The sequence below is a fragment of the Balaenoptera physalus genome, assembly GCF_965194825.1.
Source record: "Balaenoptera physalus genome assembly, chromosome: 4".
Classification (NCBI taxonomy): domain Eukaryota; kingdom Metazoa; phylum Chordata; class Mammalia; order Artiodactyla; family Balaenopteridae; genus Balaenoptera; species Balaenoptera physalus.
The window spans coordinates 62277145-62299248 of NC_138891.1; the positions used below are offsets into that span (position 1 = coordinate 62277145).

At 41.7% G+C, this 22104-nt stretch overlaps 1 protein-coding gene and 1 long non-coding RNA gene across 5 annotated transcripts in view; one reads left to right on the top strand and one right to left on the bottom strand.

Annotated features, from left to right (window-relative positions):
• Nucleotides 1-22104, bottom strand: part of MCF2L2 (MCF.2 cell line derived transforming sequence-like 2) — a 240006-nt gene that overhangs the window by 21672 nt on the left and 196230 nt on the right. For all 4 annotated transcript variants that reach the window (XR_014262970.1, XM_082459952.1, XM_082459954.1 and 1 more), the window contains exons 19-25: nucleotides 17460-17552; nucleotides 16700-16792; nucleotides 14356-14427; nucleotides 12062-12187; nucleotides 4256-4471; nucleotides 3304-3396; nucleotides 3053-3131 (exon numbers count right to left, since the gene is read on the bottom strand). Coding sequence is in view for 3 of the 4 variants with exons in the window: in XM_082459952.1 (XP_082316078.1) it covers nucleotides 3053-3131; nucleotides 3304-3396; nucleotides 4256-4471; nucleotides 12062-12187; nucleotides 14356-14427; nucleotides 16700-16792; nucleotides 17460-17552 (772 nt within the window). In the remaining variant the exon portion in view is untranslated. The remainder of the gene's footprint in view (nucleotides 1-3052; nucleotides 3132-3303; nucleotides 3397-4255; nucleotides 4472-12061; nucleotides 12188-14355; nucleotides 14428-16699; nucleotides 16793-17459; nucleotides 17553-22104) is intronic.
• LOC309659839 lies at nucleotides 12204-15851 on the top strand. The gene is made up of 2 exons (XR_014263000.1): nucleotides 12204-12304; nucleotides 14995-15851. It is a non-coding gene; the product is annotated as an uncharacterized lncRNA (long non-coding RNA).

Sequence of the window (22104 nt, forward strand, 5' to 3'; positions counted from 1 at the left end):
GATGAGCCCCCAGAGTGTCTGGCTTTGAAGGCCAGTGGGGATTACTTTTGGGAGAGTTAGAGGGCTCTAGGAAATAGAGGCTCTACTTTTAAAGAGCATGCACAAAATCTCACATGCTCCAAGACCCAGGGCAGAAGAAATAGTTTGAAAGGAGCCTGGGTCAGACCCACTTGATAATCTTGGAGAGCTTCCCAGAGAGGTAGGAGGCAACTGGGACTCCCCCTGGGAATATAGATGCTGGCAGCAGCCATCTTTAGGAGCTCATTCTACCATGATGACACTGGTGCTGGCAAGTGCCACTTTGGAATCCTCCCTCTAGATGATTAGTTCTGGGGCACAGCCCCACCCAGCAGCAGGCCTGATGCCCTAGGACCCCATGAGCCTCCAGCCATTCAGAGATCTAGCCCCACCCACCAGAAGGCCCGGGACCCAGACCCACTCACCAGTGGGCCGGCACTAGTCCTGGGAACCCCTGAGCCGTGTAGCCAGTTGTGCCAGGACCTAGCACTGCTTACCAGCAGGTAGGCAGCCTCCTCCAAGAGGCAGAGCCTGGCAGCCAACTGGGATGGGGGCCAGCCCTGCTTACAAGTGTGCTTACAGTAGTCAGCCTCATCACAACAGAAGGGTCCACACAGCCCACATAGGAGGCAGCCCTAGAGCACATCACTCTGGTGACCAAAGAGAAGCGGGCTGTTGGGTCCCAAAGAGCATCTCCTACATAAGGCCACTTCTCTGACATTGGGAAACGTAACTGACTTACCTAGAATATATAAAAATAAAAACAGAGAATTAGGCAAAATGAGGTGACAGAGGAATATGTTCCAAATGAAGGAACAAGATAAAACCCCAGAAGAAATATTAGGGAATACTTATTACTTATCTACCCAATAAAGAGCTCAAGGTAATGATCATAAAATGCTCAATGAGCCCAAAAGAAAAATAGATGAACACAGAGAGAAATTTTTAAAGAGTTAGAAAATATAAAGAACCAAGCAGAGCTGAAGAATACAATAATTAAAACAAAATATACACTAGAAGGAATCAACAGTAGATTAGATGATACAGAGGAGCGGATCAGCAAACTGGAAGACAGAATACTGGAAATCACCCAAGCTGACCAGAAAAAAGAAAAGGAATTATAAAAAATGAGGATACTTTAAGAGACCTCTGGGACAACATCAAGCATGTTAACATTTGCACTATAGGGGTTCCAGAAAGAGAAGAGAGAGAGAAAGGGGCAGATAACTTATTTGAAGATATAATAGCTGAAAACTTCCCTAGCCTGGGGAAGGAAACAGACATCCAGGTCCAGGAAGCACAGAGAGTCCCAAACAAGATAAACCCAAAGAGATCCACACTAAGACACGTTGTAATTAAATTGGTAAAAAATAACAATAAAGAGAGAATCTTAAAAGCAGCAAGGGAAAAGCAACTAGTTACATAAAGTTGCAGGATATGAAAGTAATATACACAAATTTGTTGCATTTCTATACACTAACAACGACCTATCAGAAAGAGAAATCAAGAAAAAAATCTAATTTACAATTGCATCAAAAAGAATAAAATACCTAGGAATAAATCTAACCAAGGAGAGAAGACTATAAGACATTGATGAAAGAAACTGAGGACAACACAAACAAATGGAAAGTTATACCATGTTCATGGACTGGAAGAATCAATATTGTTAAAATGACCATGCTCCCCAAGACAATCTACAGATTCAATGCAATTCCTATCAAAATACCAATGGCATTTTTCACAGAAGTAGAAGAAATAATTCCAAATTTGTATGGAAACAAAAGATCCTGAATAGCCAAAACAATCTTGAGAAAGAAGAACAAAGCTGGCAGTATCATGAGCCATGATTTCAAACTATACTACAAAGATACGGTAATCAAAACAATATAATAGTGGCACAAAAACAGACACATAGATCAATGGAATAGAATAGAGAGCCCAGAAATAAACCCACACTTATGTGGGCAATTAATCTATGACAAAGGAGGCGAGAAAGAATATACAATGCGAAAAAGACAGCGTCTCAAATAAATGGTGTTAGGAAAACCAGACAGCTACATGTGAAGGAATCAAATTGGACTACTTTCTCATACCATATACAAAAATAAACTCAAAATGAATTAAAGACTTAAATGTAAGACCCGAAGCCATAAAACTCCTGAAAGAAAACATAGGCAGTATACTTTTTTTTTTTCCCTGTGCCGTGTGGCATGTGGGATCTCAGTTTCCTGACCAGGGATTGAACCCGTGCCCCCTGCAGTGGAAATTCAGAGTCTTAGCCACTGGACCACCAAGGAAGTCCCAGGCAGTATACTTTTTGACATAAATTATAGCAATACTTTGTGTATAGAAATACTGAACCACTGTGTTGTGCACCTGGAACAAACATAGTTTTGTAGGTCAATTACCCTTTCATTAAAAAAAAAAAAAAAAGACAGAGAATCTGGAAAGCAGCAAGAGAAAAGCAATTTGTCACATGCAAAGAATCTTTAATAAGATAAATAGCTTAACTCATATCATAAACTATGGAGGCCACAAAACAGTGGGATGACAAAAGTGCTTAAAGGAAAAGACTGTCAGCAGAGAATTCTATATCTATGGCTAACTGATTTTCATCAAGTGTGCTGTCCTGGTTCAGGCTGCTATAACAAAATACCATGGACTGGGTGGCTTATAAATGACTGAAGTTTATTTCTCACAGTTCTGGAGGTTGGAAGTCTGAGATGAGGGTGCCAGCATGGTTGAGTTCTGGCGAAGACCCTCCTCTGGGCTGCAGATTGTTGACTTCTGATTGAGAAAATTGGATCTTGGCAATTGGGTATGTGGGAGTATGTGTGAAAGGGACATGCTCACAACCACAAAAACCCACACACAATCTAAAGCATCCACAGGTGCTTCCAGGTACTATGAAAATGTGCCCACAGTTTTTTTCTAGACAAAGCATTTTCTTTAACAATATCCCCAATCTCCATACCCACTACAAAGTTGGAATCAGTATAACTCTCCAGACTAAAGTCAGCAAGGGTAACCTTACCTTTCATATTGTTTTGTTGTTCCAGCAATAATTTACTTATTTCTGAAAACCAACAATCTCTGATTTCTTTTGAAGCTGCCTGCAATTACAAATAAGAAAATACTATGAGTATCAGATCACCTGGTGCATTAATTGGACAGGACTTTTATTCTCTGGGTGACCTTTAGAATGTGATAGCAAACACTGGTTGAGTCATGGGAACACGATAGGGAAAGGGAAAAGGACACCTATGGGGAAGGCATGAATTTTACCTGTAGGATGTATTTCTCAAGTCCATTTTGGTTGGCAATTTCAAACTTTCTGTTGCTCCCCCTTCCAAGTTGGCGAATTGAAAGTGTCATTAACTATTGTAAAGAAAGAAGAAAATTTTCTGTACCATCTTTTCTGATTAAAAAATTATCCCTGTCAGCCACTCTAATCTTTGCTACCCTTGATTACTCTCTTCTTCCATCTTCCTTCCAAGTGTTTTGCTGTCCTCTGTTAACAGCCCCAAGGAGCATAAAACATAACCTGGTACAGTGTCATTTGTCTTGTCTGTTTCAGAGGACAAGACAGACTATATGTTTCCATATGCAGAGCTGTAGCCTTCAACTTTAAGCAAAAAGATCATCTCTCCTTTAATACCTGAGTATTTCACAAATCTCTACATAGTAGTAACTGAATTAGCATCCATTAAGAAACAAAAATAACAAAAAGTACTATGAGTAAACTACCAATTTTAATCACAAGAGCACGTGTGTGTGTGCGTGTGATCGCTAGCTATGAAATATTTCTTATATGGGTGAGAGGCAATGTTTGGTGTGGACATGGGTTCCTACACCCCCAGGGTCAGGATATTGCCTACACTTGCATGCAAAGATGCGTGGTTGAGAAGATGAAATCCAGCCCGTGCTCTAATCTCCAAGGCGTTCAGTCCTCTGCCTGGAGGAAAGAGGGTACTTTTTAATTAGTTTGTCCAGACAGGCTGCCATTGGGTTCCTTTTCTCCACCCAGCACAAAGGCACCTCTGTGTCAGTGCTGGCCCTATCTAGTGGCTGATTACAAGCTCTGACTCTGGAATCAGGCCTGTGTGTGGATTCTTGCTCTGTTGTGTGGCATTTGGTAAATTAACCTCACCTCAGTTTCCTTATCTGTAAAATACAGATAACAGCATTTCTCTCCATAGGGTTGTGCTAACTCCCAAGTGCAACAGGACCCCTTTACCTTCATAGACTTCTTAAAGCTGTAGTGAGGAGACAGGCCCTGGTCACTGGGCTCCATTCGTATCTTACAGAACACTATTCCCTGTTCGAATAGATAGATTTGCCTCTGGCTGGGCTTAAATCGAATTAAATCCTTCATCTTATAACGATCCTTGTGAACTGTCCAGACGTTGAAAGAGCCATGCATCAACAGCTTGCCCAGTTTTCTGATATCGTCCTTTGGGACACACAGACACACACAAAAAGAAGCTGTTAAATTACTTGACGGGAAAGAACTCTTAGGGGTCTGTTTTCAAATTACAGACCATGCTTATTTGAAGTTTACAATCTTATAAGAGCCAGTCAGGCTAATCTGTCACTAATCAAAGCTACAATTTTGTGAGCTTCACTGAGCATGGCATCATTCAGTTATATAAGGAAATAGTGCAGCTGTATAAGGTAATAAACATAAAGCATGTTAGCAATACTTTGAAGATATTGGTACTCCCATATTTTTGTCTTGCAATTAATTTTAGCTAGCAGAATTCCATTTCTTCTTCTTTGTTTTTGATACAAGACACTACTTAAAAAGGGCAAGAAATTAATATTTTAATTATGTTCGGGAGAGCCAGAATCTTTGCTGCATTATGGATCTTTGGTAATCCATGTATTCCATCTGTATCCTAACCTCTCCTTCAGGTATATGAGAACCTGAGAACATGAGATTTGTTCTGAAAGGAGAAAGCTTAGTATGACCTAGTCTTCATAACACTGTAATGGAAATGGTAATTACATTCAACTCTGCATTTTTCAGAGTGAGTGAACAGTGCAAAGATAATTCCAAATGACAAATTTTTTATTTCATCTTTTTGGCTCTAAGGCACACACTATGTCTCCTTCCACCATCATATGTCTGGTTGAAAGTCCAAATGAAGTGACCTGGCCTTCTCTGAGCTCTCTCTAAAGGTAGTGGAGTGTGATGAACTAGAAATGTGGTATTTTGTCTGGTAGTTTTCAAAAATTATATCACTTAAAGTAGATAATCAAGAATTTATTTCCCTGAATCAAAACACCAAAAGGAAAAATTATTTGAACAGGACCAGGACAGAGACATTTTCCTGAGTTACATCTAGCTGAGATAAAGCCCTACAATTTCTGATAATTATTACTAGACATATGTGCATTTTATAACTTATTATTTATATTGAACAAACTGTGAATACCTTTAAAAAAATGAATGACTTTATATCTGAAAGTCTAAAAACAAAAACTTCAAGGGCAATAAACTCTAGTCATTTCTATGGCGCTTGTGTCATATTTTCAGTGCTATTTTTCTCTTTTTGCTTTGTAAAATTTACACGTGTTAAATGTAGTGAATAAAATCCTCATTGAGGAATAAGAGCCCCAGTCACAAGGCCTTCTCTCCTAAAAGCACGATGCTTCCGTTGCAGGTTGCACAGGCTTAGCTTGACTGCACCCGCAGACAGATGGGCGATGGGTCCATGAGGACCAGTGAGGAGTTTTTCACTCTATCCACATCCTTCCTGCACCCACTCAAATGGAACCACCCCAGCCCTCAGTGATTGCTTTCTCCTTTACACACATTCAATTTGTACATTTCAGACCTATAGAGTGCAGGAAATATGTTTAGTCAAGGCAGCTGGCAAAAGTAGATGTTTAACCTTTGCCACAGGAACGACTGTAATCAGTAGTTTCTATTTTAAAATTTATTTATATTTCACCCCATTTCAAAAATTAGATACATCTTATAAAAACATATACATTATAGGCAGACAGAAACTAACCAAGGAAATTAGGCTGAAGAAAAAAAATAGAGATTAAGGCAGTTAAGATGAAGAGGGTGTACATAAAACCCATACAATATAAAGCATGTAAACTTTTTGCAGACTAGACTCTGACCTTCTAGCAGGCAGTACAGAGGGAAATCTGGTGAGTTATATGATTCATTATGTCCAAAGACATACCCAAACCAGTTGTTAAGGGAAAGCATGGCAATTTGTTAATAAGGCGTGAGAGAAATTTCTCCCATGGGTCTTCATAAAGGGTCACTGCGTCAAATACTGAGCCCACCTTCAACTGCATCCCAGAATAGATAGATGAATGGATTTTAGGTAAAGCTGTTTCTAATAACACATCTGGGGAAAGTGGAGGCATCGTTTCATAGTACAGCTTTTAAAAGCAATTCTGAAAGGGGCCAGAAGGTTGGGGGAGCGGCGGAACAAGCCCAGGGGTACACTCTGATGACCTGCAGAGGGCTGGGCGATGTGAGTTAAGGTGTCTGCCAAGGCCGTGGGCTGTAGAGGCGGAAGAGGCCACCCTAGGCAGCGACGTTTTTGTCCTTTACAGCCTCTGCACTTCTCATCCCTCCCACAGCCACAGCTGTTTGAACCTTAGTAAGCAATTGGCCAAAGGATGTGAATCCAGCGACGGGCCAGCCCCTGATCACAGAGGCCCGGTGTAAAAAAGATGTGCCAGATGGCCAATCTGATCCCTGTCTGAACTGAGGAGAACTAAGGAGGAAGCAGTAAGCAGCAAGAGTTGTAGCTGTGAGATGCTTTATGAGAGGGCTGGAGGTGGACTAAATGATAAGGAAGCAGAGCAATGAAGAAGGTAAGTCATCAGAAACTATGAGGAAGAGGAAAAGACACCAATGGGGGGAAAGAACCAGTCAGTGGCCGGTGAGGGGAGAGGACATACCTGGCACGTATGGGAAGAGCACACAGGTGAGAACCCCAGCTCCCTCCCAGGCCAAAGCCCTAGACTTGCTGTGGCCTGGAATTGTTTAGTTCTCACATCCATGAGCCCTGTCCTGTCATTGTTCTGACTCTTCCTGAGGCCATATGGTTGCCTTTTCCAGTAAGCCTGTCATCACTGGAGCTCACTAAAGGGAATTGCTGGGTCTTTTGAGATGAGTTGGAAGAGATGGGCTACATATCATTCAGGACATCTTGCATAAACTTTCTTAGGACCACGCTTGTGATGGGATCAGACATCTCAATGCTTGAGGCCCATCCTGTGGTGGCCGAGGGCACATGACCTGTATAGCAGTGATGAAGGACAGGTGTACATACGTTACCGTCATCCAGGACACATGTCTGTGTGGAGGCTACTCCGCCTCCAAAGGGAAGAGGGTAGGGGGATTGCTCTGAACAGGACCAAGGATGACCCTTGGCCATCTTTTCAACCATATGTATCCTTTCTTTCCAGTCAGACAGGAGTTGGTCCCAAGGCCAGAGACTACGTGTACAACCTCTTGCAGATACTTGTGCCCTAAAGTATGGAATCATTTATTGGCATTTAGTGAGTGCCTGAGGGGACATGAAGCTAAATGCTCAGCAATGTGAGGAAGCTAATTCAGTGATGACCTTGAACTGGCTTGAATAGTATTTCCCAAAAAACTCATGTCCACCCAGGATCTCAGAATGTGATCTTATTTGGAAATAGGCTCTTTGCAGATGTAATTAGTTAAAATGAGGTCATACTGGATAAGGGTGGGCCCTAATCCAATGACTGGTGTCCTTATAAGAAAACAAAGACACACACATAGAGAAGACAGTTAGGACGACAGGCAGAAATTGGAGTGATGCAGCTATAAGCCAAGGAAGCCAGGAGACAAGCAAGGAAGGATTCTTCCCTAGAGCCTTCAGAGGAATGGGCCTGCCGACAACCTTGATTTTGGACTTCTTGCCTCCGGAACCGTGAGAGAATACATTTTTGTGTGTTTTAGCCACCCAATTTGTGGTACTTTGTTATCACAGCTCTAGGAAATGAATGTAGCCTCAACCAGTTTTTCCACTAGTGACGTAATAGTGTGGCCATCACTTTGGTGTGTTGATGAATCTGATGGGTGTGAGCTCAGAGATACAACATAGGGGCTGCCCCAAACAAATCAGCAAATGAAATGTCAGATGGTCTCCCTGATATGGGAAATGATGGCAAAACAATCTAGTAAATGCTGCCATTTTCATGTGTGGACATTTTGTAGGTAAGAGCTCTGAGGTAAGAATTTCAAATGTGACTACATTAACCAAATGAAGAATCTGACTGAGAGAGTGAACGTAGGAGAACTAGTCTCCAGAAGGAGACTTCTTTTGGGGGTCCAGGTTTTCACTCCTGGCAATGACAGCTAAAGGGACAGAGCTATATACTTCTTGTACAAAAAGGCAGGAGGGCTTCCCTGGTGGCGCAGTGGTTGAGAGTCTGCCTGCTAATGCAGGGGACACGGGTTCGAGCCCTGGTCTGGGAGGATCCCACATGCCGCGGAGCAACTGGGCCCGTGAGCCACAACTGCTGAGCCTGCGCGTCTGGAGCCTGTGCCCCGCAACGGGAGGGGCCGCGATAGTGAAAGGCCCGCGCACCGCGATGAAGAGCGGTCCCCGCACCGCGATGAAGAGTGGCCCCCGCTTGCCGCAACTAGAGAAAGCCCTCGCACGAACCGAAGACCCAACACAGCCAAAAATAAAATAAATAAATAAATAAATAAAGTAGCTATTAAAAAAAAAAAAAAAAAAATGGATTTAAAAAAAAAAAAAAAAAAAAAAAAAAGGCAGGAAACATCTGGATAAGTGAATTAGCACAAAGCCTGGTCCAGAAGTGAAAAGCAGAAGCTGTGGGACTGAGGGGCCTGTGATTACAACTGCCAGAAGCAAAGGGGTTCCTTCCTTTCCAGCCTAAGTACACAAATAAGTCAGCACTGGGGCCCTTTATTCAGCATCTTCCAGGTGCCAGGTATAGTGCTAGGTGCCCTATGATTTAATCCTCATTTATGCCTCACAGTCACCCTTTAACATAGATGCTGTGAAGGTGGGATGATGTACAAGGCAATTCCACTGAGTCATCAAGATTATTTACTCACCCAACACTATGGTAAGGAAAGTGGGAACTAAAATAGAAAATAAAATACCTGGCCCTAGCCCACAATAAATTTGCAATAAAAATAATTCCTTTATCGAGTAACATAAATTTGTTTCAGAAAATAAAATATTTCATTCAACCTTTACTATTCAACCTTGGAACATGTTCCTGGCAAGCGAGGATTTAAAAGAACTCTAAATGCATCTATATTTTATGCACTGAATTGAATAGGGGGGGAACTTTTTCTTTTTGTAAAGAGAGGGAAATAAATTACATCTCAGTGTTCCACAAAACAAATTTTCTTAAAAATTTTTTTCTAGAGGGAAGAGATATGGCAACATATGTATATGTATAACTGATTCACTTTGTTATAAAGCAGAAACCAACACACCATTGTAAAGCAATTATACTCCAATAAAAAAAATTTTTTTTCTTAAATCTTCTGTGATTAAATTAAATCAAGAACTAACTGAGTATACACAACAGGGAGAAAATGTAAATATCAGAAGGGCATTTTTTTCTAGTTGTTTTAATTATGAATTCATCCCACCAAGTTCAATTTCTTTTCTTCACAAAACCAGGTTAATATTGGATGTCAATAGAGAAACTAAGAAGTTAAGTTCTGGATTCATCTCTACCTACAGCATGTGATGGTAAACACCTTGTGATAAAGTTCTACAAAGCTGATGCAAAGAATCTCAGAATCATTAGATCTGAGCTAACAGTAGTTGAGTTGTTAGTAAACTCTAAACAGAATCAGATGAAGAATGTGTTGAGAGGTTGGCACCCTGGATAGGGAGTGAAGAGATCCAAGAAGTAGTCCTGGCTGATGACCATGTGACTGGGGTGAGTCACCTCTTCTTTCCATGGACCTGTTTCTGAATCAGAAAGTTGAAAAGTCCAATGCCTGCTCTTCCATAATTCAGTAGGATTATACAAAACTGTCAGGATACATTACTTACTGTATTAGATGTAAAGCAAGTTAAAGTCTTAGTGAAAAAGAAACCACAGAGTGTATGTCAAAGGTGTAATTCTCAGGACACATGGGGGAGAAAAGTTCTTTGCCTTGGTGTTAAAAAATCTCTAAAATTCTATAAACTCATTCATCTTATTTGCATGCAAACCAGCTTGGAATGAAATCAGAGTAGATTGCTATTTACTCACATTTTAATCATTCTTTTCTCATAACTTCCTCTTCCTATGTTACTTACACTCAGAATAATAGCTGGGAGTTTACCTGCCCTGACTACAGGTTCCAGGACACTCTTTTGATTCAGGGAAAGGGACATCTGATAGGGGTAGCTGACATGTGTTCAAAGACGAAAAGAAGAACAGAAAGATGTTCCAAATGATTAAACAAATTGCTCTCTTGACTTTCCTTAAGCCAAAGAAGGAAACAGTTATCATCAGGAAAACAATCCCCTCTGCCACACACCCCATGGTTCATGAATACCCTCTTGAATCTTGCATCAGTAGTAAGCAGAGAGCATTCTGGAGTCCCAGGGGACAGTAATAGCATCGCTGCCCAGATCTCAGCAAACCCAGTGGGGCTGTTTCTGAGATGCTGGCCAGAGGAAAACCAGGAGGGAGGGAAATCAAAAATCACAGGGTTTTTTGCCCCTGATTAATTTGCGTGGTTTGATTTCTGACAAGGAAAGAAAAGAAAGGTCATTTCATCTACCCAGACCTCAATAAACAGTATGTTAAATCCAGGTAAAAATGAAAAGGTGAAAAAGAGAAGGAAATTATCTGTGTGACATGTATCAACAATTCTCTGAATGCTTGATCCCTGTGTGGGAGGCAGAAGAATGGCCTCCCAAAGATGTCCATGTCCTAATCCCTGGAGCCTGAGACTAGGTCAGGTTACGTGACAAATGAATTAAGGTTGTTCACCAGCTGACTTTGAGATGGGGAGATTATCCTTGATTAACTGGTTGGGCCCAATATAATCACAAGAGTCCTTAAAGGTGGAAGAGAAAGAAGGGAAGGTCTGAGTGATATGATGTGAGAAGAACTCAACCCCCCGTTGCTGGCACTGAAGAGGGAGGAAGATGCCATGAGCGGAGGAAGTGAGTGGGTGGCCTTTGTAAACTGGAAAGGGCAGTGAAAGAGATTTTCTCCTAAAGCCTCCAGAACAGAAGGCAGACACCTTGATTTTAGCCCAGTGAGACTATGTTGTACTCCTGATCCGTGGAACTGTAAGACAATAAATTCGCACTATTCGAAGGCACCAAGTTTGGGGTAATTTGTCATGACAATGACAGAAAATACCCCTGAGTCAAAATCTAGAGTAGCTCACAGTGAAAACCAGCTGAATATTAATTATGTCCCAGTCCCAGGGCAATGATACAGTTATAGAGGATAGTTTGCCTGGAATGCCTGGGTCTGGCCTGCTTGGGATTAACTCTAACGCCAGAGTTGAGATGGCTCAACCCCCAAGCACTCTCTCTTTTGGTATTTTTCTTTAAGCACTTGGATTAAGGGATGTACAATATATGCTTATTGGGCCTCTTCTGGGATCTGTGATGTAAAATGGGGTTAGATGTTCACTTAGGACCCATTTTCAAAGTAATTTTCACAGAGAAAATATAACTCAAGAGGCAAAATCTTTTAATATTTTAATGGTGCCGCGAGTGAGAAAATAAGTTACTCCCTCAGCACCTTCCCCGGCCCAATATGTTCTGGTCCCTGAGTTCTTGCTTTTTCCAGAGTATGGGTCAGTTTCAACATTCAGGATCCCAAGGGCCACAACCCAAGATTCCTAAAAATGCTGAGGCGCTGCTTGGAATCTCGCAGCACAGGTTTACTGACCGATTTAGGTAACTTTCCTCCAGAGTCAAATTCCTTTCCCACAGATCAGTTCTCTAACTTTGCCACAGTATCTGCTACCTTTGTAATACATACTGTGCCTGCCTTTTGTTGAAAATGTCCCAGCACTTGCTATGGAACATACCGGACATCCAGTGACTGCTGCCAGGTCCACAGCCAACTCACAGGACTTGATCAAATCCTCCATCGTGGCCAAAGCTTGCTGTAGGTCGTCTGAGAAGGCTGAATCCTTGGTTCTCTCTGGCCCATTCTGTGGAAAGCAAATGCCTTGCTGGAAATCAAAAGGTAAACCATCCACCAAGGGAAGAAGGGAAACAGGACAGAGATAAGGAGCCACGGATCCAGCCAGCATGAAGTGACTGAGAAGGTAGGTACACCAACCTGTTTCCCTGCTCCCAAAGAATGGTAGCTAAGGATATTTGCGGGTTTAAGTACAATATATGATACACACACACACGCACGCACACACAAGCAAAATAATTACACTTTCTGCACATTGTACTAATGCAGAATGAAGTTCATAACATCATGGACATTATATTCTGCCTATATAAGAAACGTCCGGAGCTTTTGTAAAGCATGAAAACCCCGGCCCTTTTAAATACGGTGCTCCCCCTTTTCCTCCCCTACCGCCAGGGCCTGTTGAAAAGTACAATCTGAGTATCACATTCCTGTATTTAATGGGACAGTCTTATTCCTATGGGTAAAATTATACTTAAAACCATTCCAGAGGAGGATATTTGTAAACTTCAGAGGCAAAGAGTGGGCTGCTGTGCAGAGGTTTACTAATGATTTATGTGTAGACACCATTAACGGTGGCACTTGCCACACTGAATTTCCCGGAGCTCTGCCCTTTCTCTCTCCTCTCCTCCCCCTGCCCTTCCCATATTCTATCACCGTTAAAGATGCCAAAGAGGTAAGCCAACGTGATCTGCACCTCCCAAACAGCATAAAGACCCAGCTTTAAGGGCAAACCTAACTTAACTAGACCAACGTTCCAATTATTACTATTGTGACACTTAGGACGTGATAGGGATGGTTGTTTCAGCTTGAAAGTCTTTTGCTTAGGGTTTCCGTATTTTATTCCCCTGCTACCTACATAGCACATCTATCTGTTATCCGGTAAATACAAACAAAAAGATTTTGGCTTCGTCCATTTTTTTTTTTTTTTTTTTTTTTTAACACATCAACTCCTACAACAAAGAACAGAGAGCTCTTTGCTGCTCCGCCTATAGCCCCACCTCTTCTTATCCTCTACTGCATGATGTAAGCAAAGCGTTGTGCATTTTCTTAATCTCTACTTAAACTGAAGATTAGCATCTTTGGATAAGAGATATGCGTGACGGGGGCTGATGAATGGAGCAGAGCATGCTGCCTCCACTGAACGATTTCCCATGGATTCTTACCTTCTTACTCAGGGTAAATGTGTTCCAGGTCCTGGTGGAAGACAACACGCTCTCACCCGAGTTTATTGTAACGTCATTAACAAAGGATTAAAAGTTCTTACACCAGGCATCTTCCTCTTTCCGAAATACTTGAAACTCAATGTGCTTTTAGAGACTCAACGGCTGCCTATTCCCTCTCCTTCCCACTAACCCTCCTCCCACAAACACCGCAGGTGGCTAGCTTTACAGTGTGTGATATAGGACTCGTACAAACGTTACTAAACCTCTCTAACTCAGGGTAAATTCTTACCAACATTATTAAACTCCTCTAAACCAGGCTACCTGCATTTGCTCCAGGCTATAAAATTACTACCTGTGCCTTGAGCTTCCTTTAATCTTACGGCATCCCCACAGCACCATCTGAGCAGAGAGGACATGCAAATGACCGCCCCTTGAGACACATGCCTCATATTATTCTTGTTAAAACCAGAATTTTATAATAGAAAAATTGAAAAAACCCACTTCCAAGCCACAAATTTCTTCCCAGTCTGGTGTGGCCATCACTTCTTCCAAGTTTCTTCTTGGTTGTCTTAGAATTCACACACATATACACACACATTTGGAAGGGAACAGGGCATAATGTATATAGATTTACTAAGGCGTACAAAGAAGTAAATATAAATCATTCATAATCCTACCATGCAGGAAAACCACTGAAGGGATTTTATTATATTTACTTCCAGTCTTTTATGTATGCATTTTACACCTTCGCTTACTTTTGTATTCCAGTAAAACATTTTTATGTGGAAGGAAGAAGATATATTACCACTTAATCCTATTACAAATCCCCACTTCGAAATTGTCTTTATTTTTTTGTTTTTTCCTGACTATGAATTATAGGATGCATATTATTTTAGAAAATTTACACAATAAAGATCATAAACAAAGAAAACAAAATCGCTCTTAAGTCCTTCCATGTATAGGCAAACACCATTAGCAGTTAGTACATAGAATGATATTTAATATCCAGTACCTTAGCCGAACCTCCTTCTAGATCACCTGGGTCCATCTCCAAATCCTCAGGTGACTCAAAATCCAGCAGACCCTGCATTAACCCAAAAGCTTTATTGAAAATCAAAAAGTAGAAGGCCAACTTAATCTGTTGTGCAAACAATCTCCAGCCAATGCTAAACTGAGGATGTATATAAATTTGTCTGTTTGTCACAAGTAAGAGGGAAAGAGTAAATGGTACATTCAGCACAGAGTTCTTTCCACAAACACAGAATCACATTGGACACACTATTTTGTAGCCTGCTTTTTCTCAACAACGTATCATGAACATTTTCCCATGACATTATATATTTTTTAAAACATGGTTTTTAATTGTGGCAGAGTATTGCATCCTATAACTAAATCATAATTGATTAATCCCCCCTACTGTTAAACATTTAGGTTCAATAATTTTTTACTATAATAATAATAATCTTTATACACTTTTCTTAAGGATAAATTCCTAGAAGTAGAATTGTTCATGTTAAGAGTTGTGATGCATGTTTCCAAGTTCTTTAGAGAAGTACTATGTTCCCACCAGCCATAAATGAAAGCTTTTTTCACCAGCCCCTAGCCTACATGGAGTATTACCATTTAACGCTGTACCAAAACACGCTCACAGGTGCCACTCTCGGAGGGAAGCAGAGCGTCATCGTCCTCACTCCCAGGCTGGCGTGACGGCTCCATGTATAGAACAACAGCTGCACGTTATGTTGCGGAAGCTTCCTGGGGGTCAGCCCTGAGTGAGCTCTCTACTGCGTCACTCACAGCAACCTGTGCAGGAGGTTCTAGTGTCCTCACTTCACAGGCGAGAAAACCAAGGCCTGAGAGGTCCAGGCATCCCACCCTGGCAGCGGCAGAGCCGGTGCAGCCAAGGCTGGGCCTGCTGATGCAAAGCTGAGAGGGTAACTCGTTCTGAGGGCAAAACGTTGGCAATAAGCTTAACTGCCCTGAGCCTCAGTTTCTTCACACTTCAGAGCCTTTTGGCACATCTGATGGTGGGGATTAAATAAGAAATACAGGTGGGTGTGAATTTTGTTTTGTATAAAACGAAATGACTTTCTCTTGGCCTCTGATGATGGGTTTAAAATTAAAGGAGCATCTAGTTTTGGTGTGGGGATGATCCAGGATTATGTTGTGACTGATGTATATTAGTTACTTGTACATTTTTTTTGGATCTTTGCAAGGGGAAAACTACAAGTAACGAGTTTTATATAATTAATTTAAATTTGTTACAGGTTTTCATGTTCAGGATAAACAATTTTTCAACCTTGGGCGAAAATACCTGCAACGGTTTAAGGTGACTGTGTTTTACCTTAGGGTAACTGTTGCATGCCAATTTGTGTGTGTGTGAAAACACTTCAAAATTGAGTTAAAAGATGTAAATTTAAAATTGGTTGTGTATCTAATCTGCCCCAGGTTCAGTAAATAAACAATTCTTTTTAAAAACAAAAACAAAAACAAACAAACAAAAAGAAATACATGTGGGAAGATACCCAGTAAACAGCAGGGGCTTGTTTTTAAATTAAGTGAGAGTAGCCACTGGGCAAGAGCTGCTTATAAAGGTTAATTCAAAACAGACCTCGGAGGAGTGACCCGAACCTTTCCCTGAGCTCACACCTGGGGAAGCAGCTTTGACAGAGCCCCTGTCCTGTGTGTGCGGGGGGGGGGGGGGGGGGGGGGGCGGGGTCTGGGAGTGCTCTCCTGCAGGTGTGCTGGTGTCAGAGCAAAGAAAGAACCGCCTAGGGATTCAGCAGAACAGAATTCATTCCGTTATGTTGCTCTTGAGAAAAATCCTCAGTCTAAGGGGAGAGGTAGATGTCGCAAAAGGAGAGAAGAATCCAGTTTTGCCTTCTCCCCTCCATTGTTTAAATGCACGTAAAATAGTAGCTTTAGGGAAAATCACACCTCTTTCCTGAAGCTCCTTGCCCCAGCTGTAAAATGGAGCAGATGATATCTTACCTGTAGATATCTTACCGAGAATAGAGGTCTGGCTGCCTCCCCACCGTCTCAGCTGCCAGCAGTGTGCTGGCCTCCCTCTTCCCCACTTTCCTCCCAGGGACCTCTGCTCCCCTAAACTGGGCTCTCCTTAGAGATCCATGTCCTGGCCGCACGATGGACTAGCCAGGCTCCCGGGACCCTACGATTCTTTGGTCTTATTCCTCATTGAGGAGGCTGATTTAGACCTGGGGACAGAAAAAGCCTGAAATCTAGACATAGTTTCACCTCCGGAAGTCGAAGTCACAATTCTACGTGTCTAAGGAAAAGAGCACCATAGCGCCCACATCTGTTCTCCCAGCACAGGAAGCACTGTCTCATCGATTTACCTTCAACAACATCTGGTACTTTACAAGTCTCTGGCTTGGTCCTCTCAGATACTTAAAAAGAGGGAGACTGTGACCCAGTTGACGCTGGCATACCTTGAAAAGCCAAACAGAAACAACATAAAACAAAACAACACACACACTCAGAACAGAAGCGGCAGCATTTAAATACAAGAAGTGAAATGAGCTCTTCGTGGAGAGGAGGGGCAGCTGTGTCGACCAGTTTCATAATGTTATTGGCTGTTCAGTCCGTCAGGAACATTGTGTAAAATGAGAGTAATGCGAAAGGGGATGGGCTTGGCTAGTATTTTTATAGTCAAGTAGGGATGCCGGAACATTTATTTCTTTTAGAAAGTAAGTCCACTACGAGGGAGACAATGGGGCAGCCTTCTGAAAAGGCTGTCTTAGAATTGGGGTTTGGGGGTGGTGGAGTTTAGTCAAGGGTACATGATGGGCTTATTGATATCATTCCAGGGAACCCCAAAGTGTGATTTAATTCCACTTTTAAAACCCATGCTAGAAGAGGACCCTGGTTTTCTCACCAGGCTACAACTGCTCCTTACAGGGCTGTCCCATGGAGACTCAGGGCAGCATTGAAACTTCCAGTGTATAATTTCGAAAAAGGAGAGACTTTTAATAAACATAAATTCCAATGCCAAACTCCTCTTCCTAGTTCATACTTTCAATTTCTTTACAAATTGGATGTACATAAACAGTGTCCAGGGAAAACAGTTTGTGGGAGACCTTAGAAACGCAATGTTACCCCAAAGTAGGTGCAGTCTTGACATTCTTGCCAGATTGCCCTGGCTCGGGGCAGATTCTTATGATATTTAAAATATATTTGAAGATCTTCTTTCTGGGTGAGAAAAAGTTAGAACAAATTAACCAGGTAGCATTTTTCAGTAAGAGGACAGAATAATACAGTTTATTCATTCATTCAACAGGCCTGAGTATTTTCAATGTGTAAGGAACTGGGGATGCACAATAAATAACCTTCTGTTGGGGTGAGTGTGTGATGGGGAGATAAACACAGGGTTATAAACAACGCAGATGTGAATGGAGTGCTGTGAGAGCAGCTACAGGACTCTGGTAAATAAATAAGTAAATTCATGAACAGGAGTCGAGTTTTAACTTTATCCTTTCTCCTCTGCTCTTTATCTGGGACACCAATATCTCCCCCAGATAGTTCTGCACTGAGTAGCAAAAAGGACAAAAAAGTGCTCGTAGCCGATGGCCTCTCCTTTCTCTCTCCCCACTCACTCCTTATTACAGTCATCATGATGCCAACCCTACAAATAAACCTAAGAAGCAACCAAAGGATAGAAACATCCCAGAAGGAAAATGTGGCAGTTTGGACACAAACCTAAGTGGTCTGGGCAACCCCTGCCTCAGACATCACCTTCAACCTGCAGCACAAGACTCCGAGACTGGAAAAGCTACACGACTCTCTCAGTGCTAGAGATCAAGAGGGATTCCAAGTTCTGTGTGACCTATATTCTCATTGCATCAAAGACTGTGAGAGGTGGGAACATATCTGCCAATATCCCAGATAGAAAAGTTACCCCCAGCCTGTGGAGTCAGATTGCCAGCTTCGTCCATTCCATCAGGAGAACCTGGTCCGTCTGCTCAGCTGTGCTTGCCACAGAGCCCGGGCTGCTCTGGCAGAGATGACCACATGGCCACTTCCTTGTGGATTTCTGTGTCCCTGTCCTCTTGCTGAGGCCACTCTTGATGTCCTTCATCTGGACATGGGTTATTTTTCCCCTTACAGCTTTCACTATGTCTCTTCTACTTCTAAACACCCTGCTGTAGTGAATGATTTCCATTTCTGTAGCTCTTCCTCTCTCCTGATGGATTGTAAGTGGTCATTTCACTTCACTACAAGGACTACAGCAACTCTGTCCTTTGCTATTCTCTCCGAGAAAAATTACACACACACACACACACACACACACACGTTTAAGAAGGCAGACAGCCCTTGAGAAATGTTGTTCAGACTGGTTAAGAAACTAGAATAATAATTCAGAACTTAACAATAATAACTTCCTTATTCATTCACTCCAGAACTATCTGTTGAGTGCCTTTGATGTGCCAGGCACTGTGCTAAGTACATTTGTTAAACTCAATGGCTCCCAGAGTGTAGTAGCCTAGACTTGGGGAATACTCCTGCTACACTGAAGGCCAGGCTTATAAAACACTACAAATTGATTAAGGCATTTCACCCACATTTGGTTTGTCGGAGCACAGAGACATTGGCCTTTTGCTCCTAAAAGGATTCAAGGTTTCATTGCTTTCAACACTCAACACCAGAAGATTCTCAGAAGCTGGAGGAGACTGGAGATCCAGCCTTCCACCCAGGAAAACATCGCCAACAGTGAGCCACCTTTCCCTAAACCCTCCCAGTAACAGAGAGGGACCTGGTTCTCTTGGTGGATGCTGAGCTGATACCTGTGTTCCTGAAACCTTCACCCCTTGGTCCTGTGTCTGCACTTTGAGCATCACAGAACATTATATGCCTTCCAGTACTGAAACACAACTACTGACCTAAATTTGCTCTTCAGTCCAAAATTCCTTGGAGAAAGCATGTGCACTAACCAGCAGCATATGAAAGTACCTGATTCTCCTTACCTCCCTATAGAATAAATCAGGAGGCCAGAAGAATTGCTACCCCCAAACTCATATTCACACAGGAAGACATGATTTCTTATGGATTAAGAAGACTGTGGCTCAGGTTCAGTTCTTGGCTTTCTTACTTACAAACTATTTGGTCCGAGGTCAGTTACTTAACCTTCCTTCGCTTCAGTTTCTCATCTGTTAAGTGGGCTCACAACAGCAGTCAACTCCTATGATTGTTGTGCGATTAAATGAGAAGATGTATAGAAACCTCTCAACAAATGCCCAATACATGCAGAGTACCCAACAAATGGTAGCTATTGTCAAAGCATTTTTTACTGTTGTAGAGTCCTTCTGTGCTCATTATTTTATTTGATTTCCACAACTTTACATATTGGTATTACTAAGCTTGTTGTATAGAGGAGAAAAGTGAAACTCCCAGGGTTTAAGTGACACACTTGAGGTCATGCTGATAGCAAGTGGCTCAACTTAGATTAGAAGTTAAGTTTTCTGAGTCCCACCCCAGTGTTTTTTTCTATTGTACCATGTGAGATCTCAGAGCAAATGGGACTCAAAGTAAACTATTGACAAATGCTATTCTACATGGAGGTTGGTCTCTGGGGCAGAATCTTCCTGGATACTACAAGCTATCGAATCTGATTGAAACACTTGGCTAGAGCAATATTTCAAAATTCTTGTTCATGATTAGTGGAAGTCTGCAAGTATTACTGAGAAGAGGTAAACTGCTGTAGTAAATAGTGGGTGATGGGCCTGCCTTATTGGCTAACCAATACAGGTCTTTGCACAGCTGTGACAATTCCCTCAGGGATTCTCAAAGGTTAAGTAATTGTGGTTTTTAATTACTTCATTTGTCCCAGAGTAATACTTTGTGCTTGGTAAGAATTTATTACCTGTATTTTGTCCCCAACATCATAAATCATATAGGATTATATGCAGGTTTGTAGTCTGGATTAATGATTTCTAAGGTTCCTCCCAACATGGAGGACTATAAAAAGCTTTGTAAAACTTCAGGAGAGGAATTTTTCTAAGAAAAGATGTTTAGTTAGCAATTGCCCGACCATTTCCTCAAACTTGGCAATTTTAACTTGATAATATCCATTTTTTTTCCCCACAGGAATTTGGTCTTTTTCTCATTCAACAATTTCAATAAGTCTTTGCAATAATGATATAGTCAGTTATGAAATATTACTAAACTCTGCAACTAGATTTCACATTGGTGGTTTGATGAGCACAAAATTGCCAAATAGTATAAAACACGAATAATGCTATCAAAGTAAGTCAAAATGGAAATTAATCAGATTGAATACAAAATGGTTTTTAATGTATCTTGAATTCTGTCCCTGGATGAAAAACCTATGACAAGGCTGTGATGGAAAGCCCAGACAGGGCTATGGAAGGGGTCTTCTAAGTCGGTCAGAGCTCTGAGGGTTGAAGACTCTGTTTCTCCATTACGTCTAATACCTTGAAACCTGGGGATTTTTGTTTGCTTGCTTTCAGTTTATCACAGGTACAGTAAGTCCCCTACATGTTCTGAAAGTGTGTTCGTAAGTACAATTTGTTCGTTAAGTCCAACAAAGTTAGCTTAGGTACCCAAATAACACAATCAGCTATATAGTACTGTACTGTAATAGGTTTGTAATACTTTTCACACAAATAATACATTAAAAAATTCACAAAAAGTAAAGAAAAACACTTTTAATCTTACAGTACAGTACCTTGAAAAGTACCGTAGTACAGTACAACAGCTGGCATACAGGGGCTGGCATCGAGTGAACAGGAAGGAAGAGTTACTGACTGGAGGGGGGAGAGGAGGTGGGAGATGGTAGAGCTGAAGGATCATCAGCAATAGGAGAAGGAGGGCAAGCTGCAATTTCACTCACGCCTGACATTATTGGCACGGGTTCTGGTTCCTTGCTGGATTCAGTTCCATCTACCCTCTTAAAAAAACAGGTCCAGTGATATCCGGGTAGTAGCTCTTTTTTTCTCATCATAGATGACACAGTAGCACTGGATTGCATTCTGAAAGGCTGCTGCAACCTTCGTGTACCATTCTACATTCGGGCCTTGTGCCTCAAAAATTAACAGTGCCTCCTCAGATAAAGAAAATCTTGCCATTTCCTGTGTCGTGAATCTCTTCAGTTCTTCAGTTACTTCTTCTTCCTCTTGTCGCTCCACTCTCTCAATTATTTTCACTTTTGTTTCCATCGTTATCGCTCAGCGCATCTTTTTTCTTTTTTTTTTTAACATCTTTATTGGAGTATAATTGCTTTAAAATTGTGTGTTAGTTTCTGCTTTGTAACAAAGTGAATCAGCTATACATATACATATATCCCCATATCTTTCCCCTTTTGCCTCTCCCTCCCACCCTCCCTATCCCACCCCTCTAGGTGGTCACAAAGCACGGAGCTGATCTCCCTGTGCTATGCTGCTGCTTCCCACTAGCTATCTATTTTACGTTTGGTAGTGTATTTATGTCCATGCCACTCTCTCACATCGTCCCAGCCTACTCTACCCCCTCCCCATGTCCTCAAGTCCATTCTCTAGTAGGTCTGAGTCTTTATTCCCATCCTGCCCCTAGGTTCTTCATGACCATTTTTTTTTTTTTTAGATTCCATATATATGTGTTAGCATACGGTATTTGTTTTTCTCTTTCTGACTTACTTCACTCTGTATGACAGACTCTAGGTCCATCCACCTCACTACAAATAACTCAACTTCATTTCTTTTTATGGCTGAGTAATATTCCATTGTATATATGTGCCACATCTTCTTTA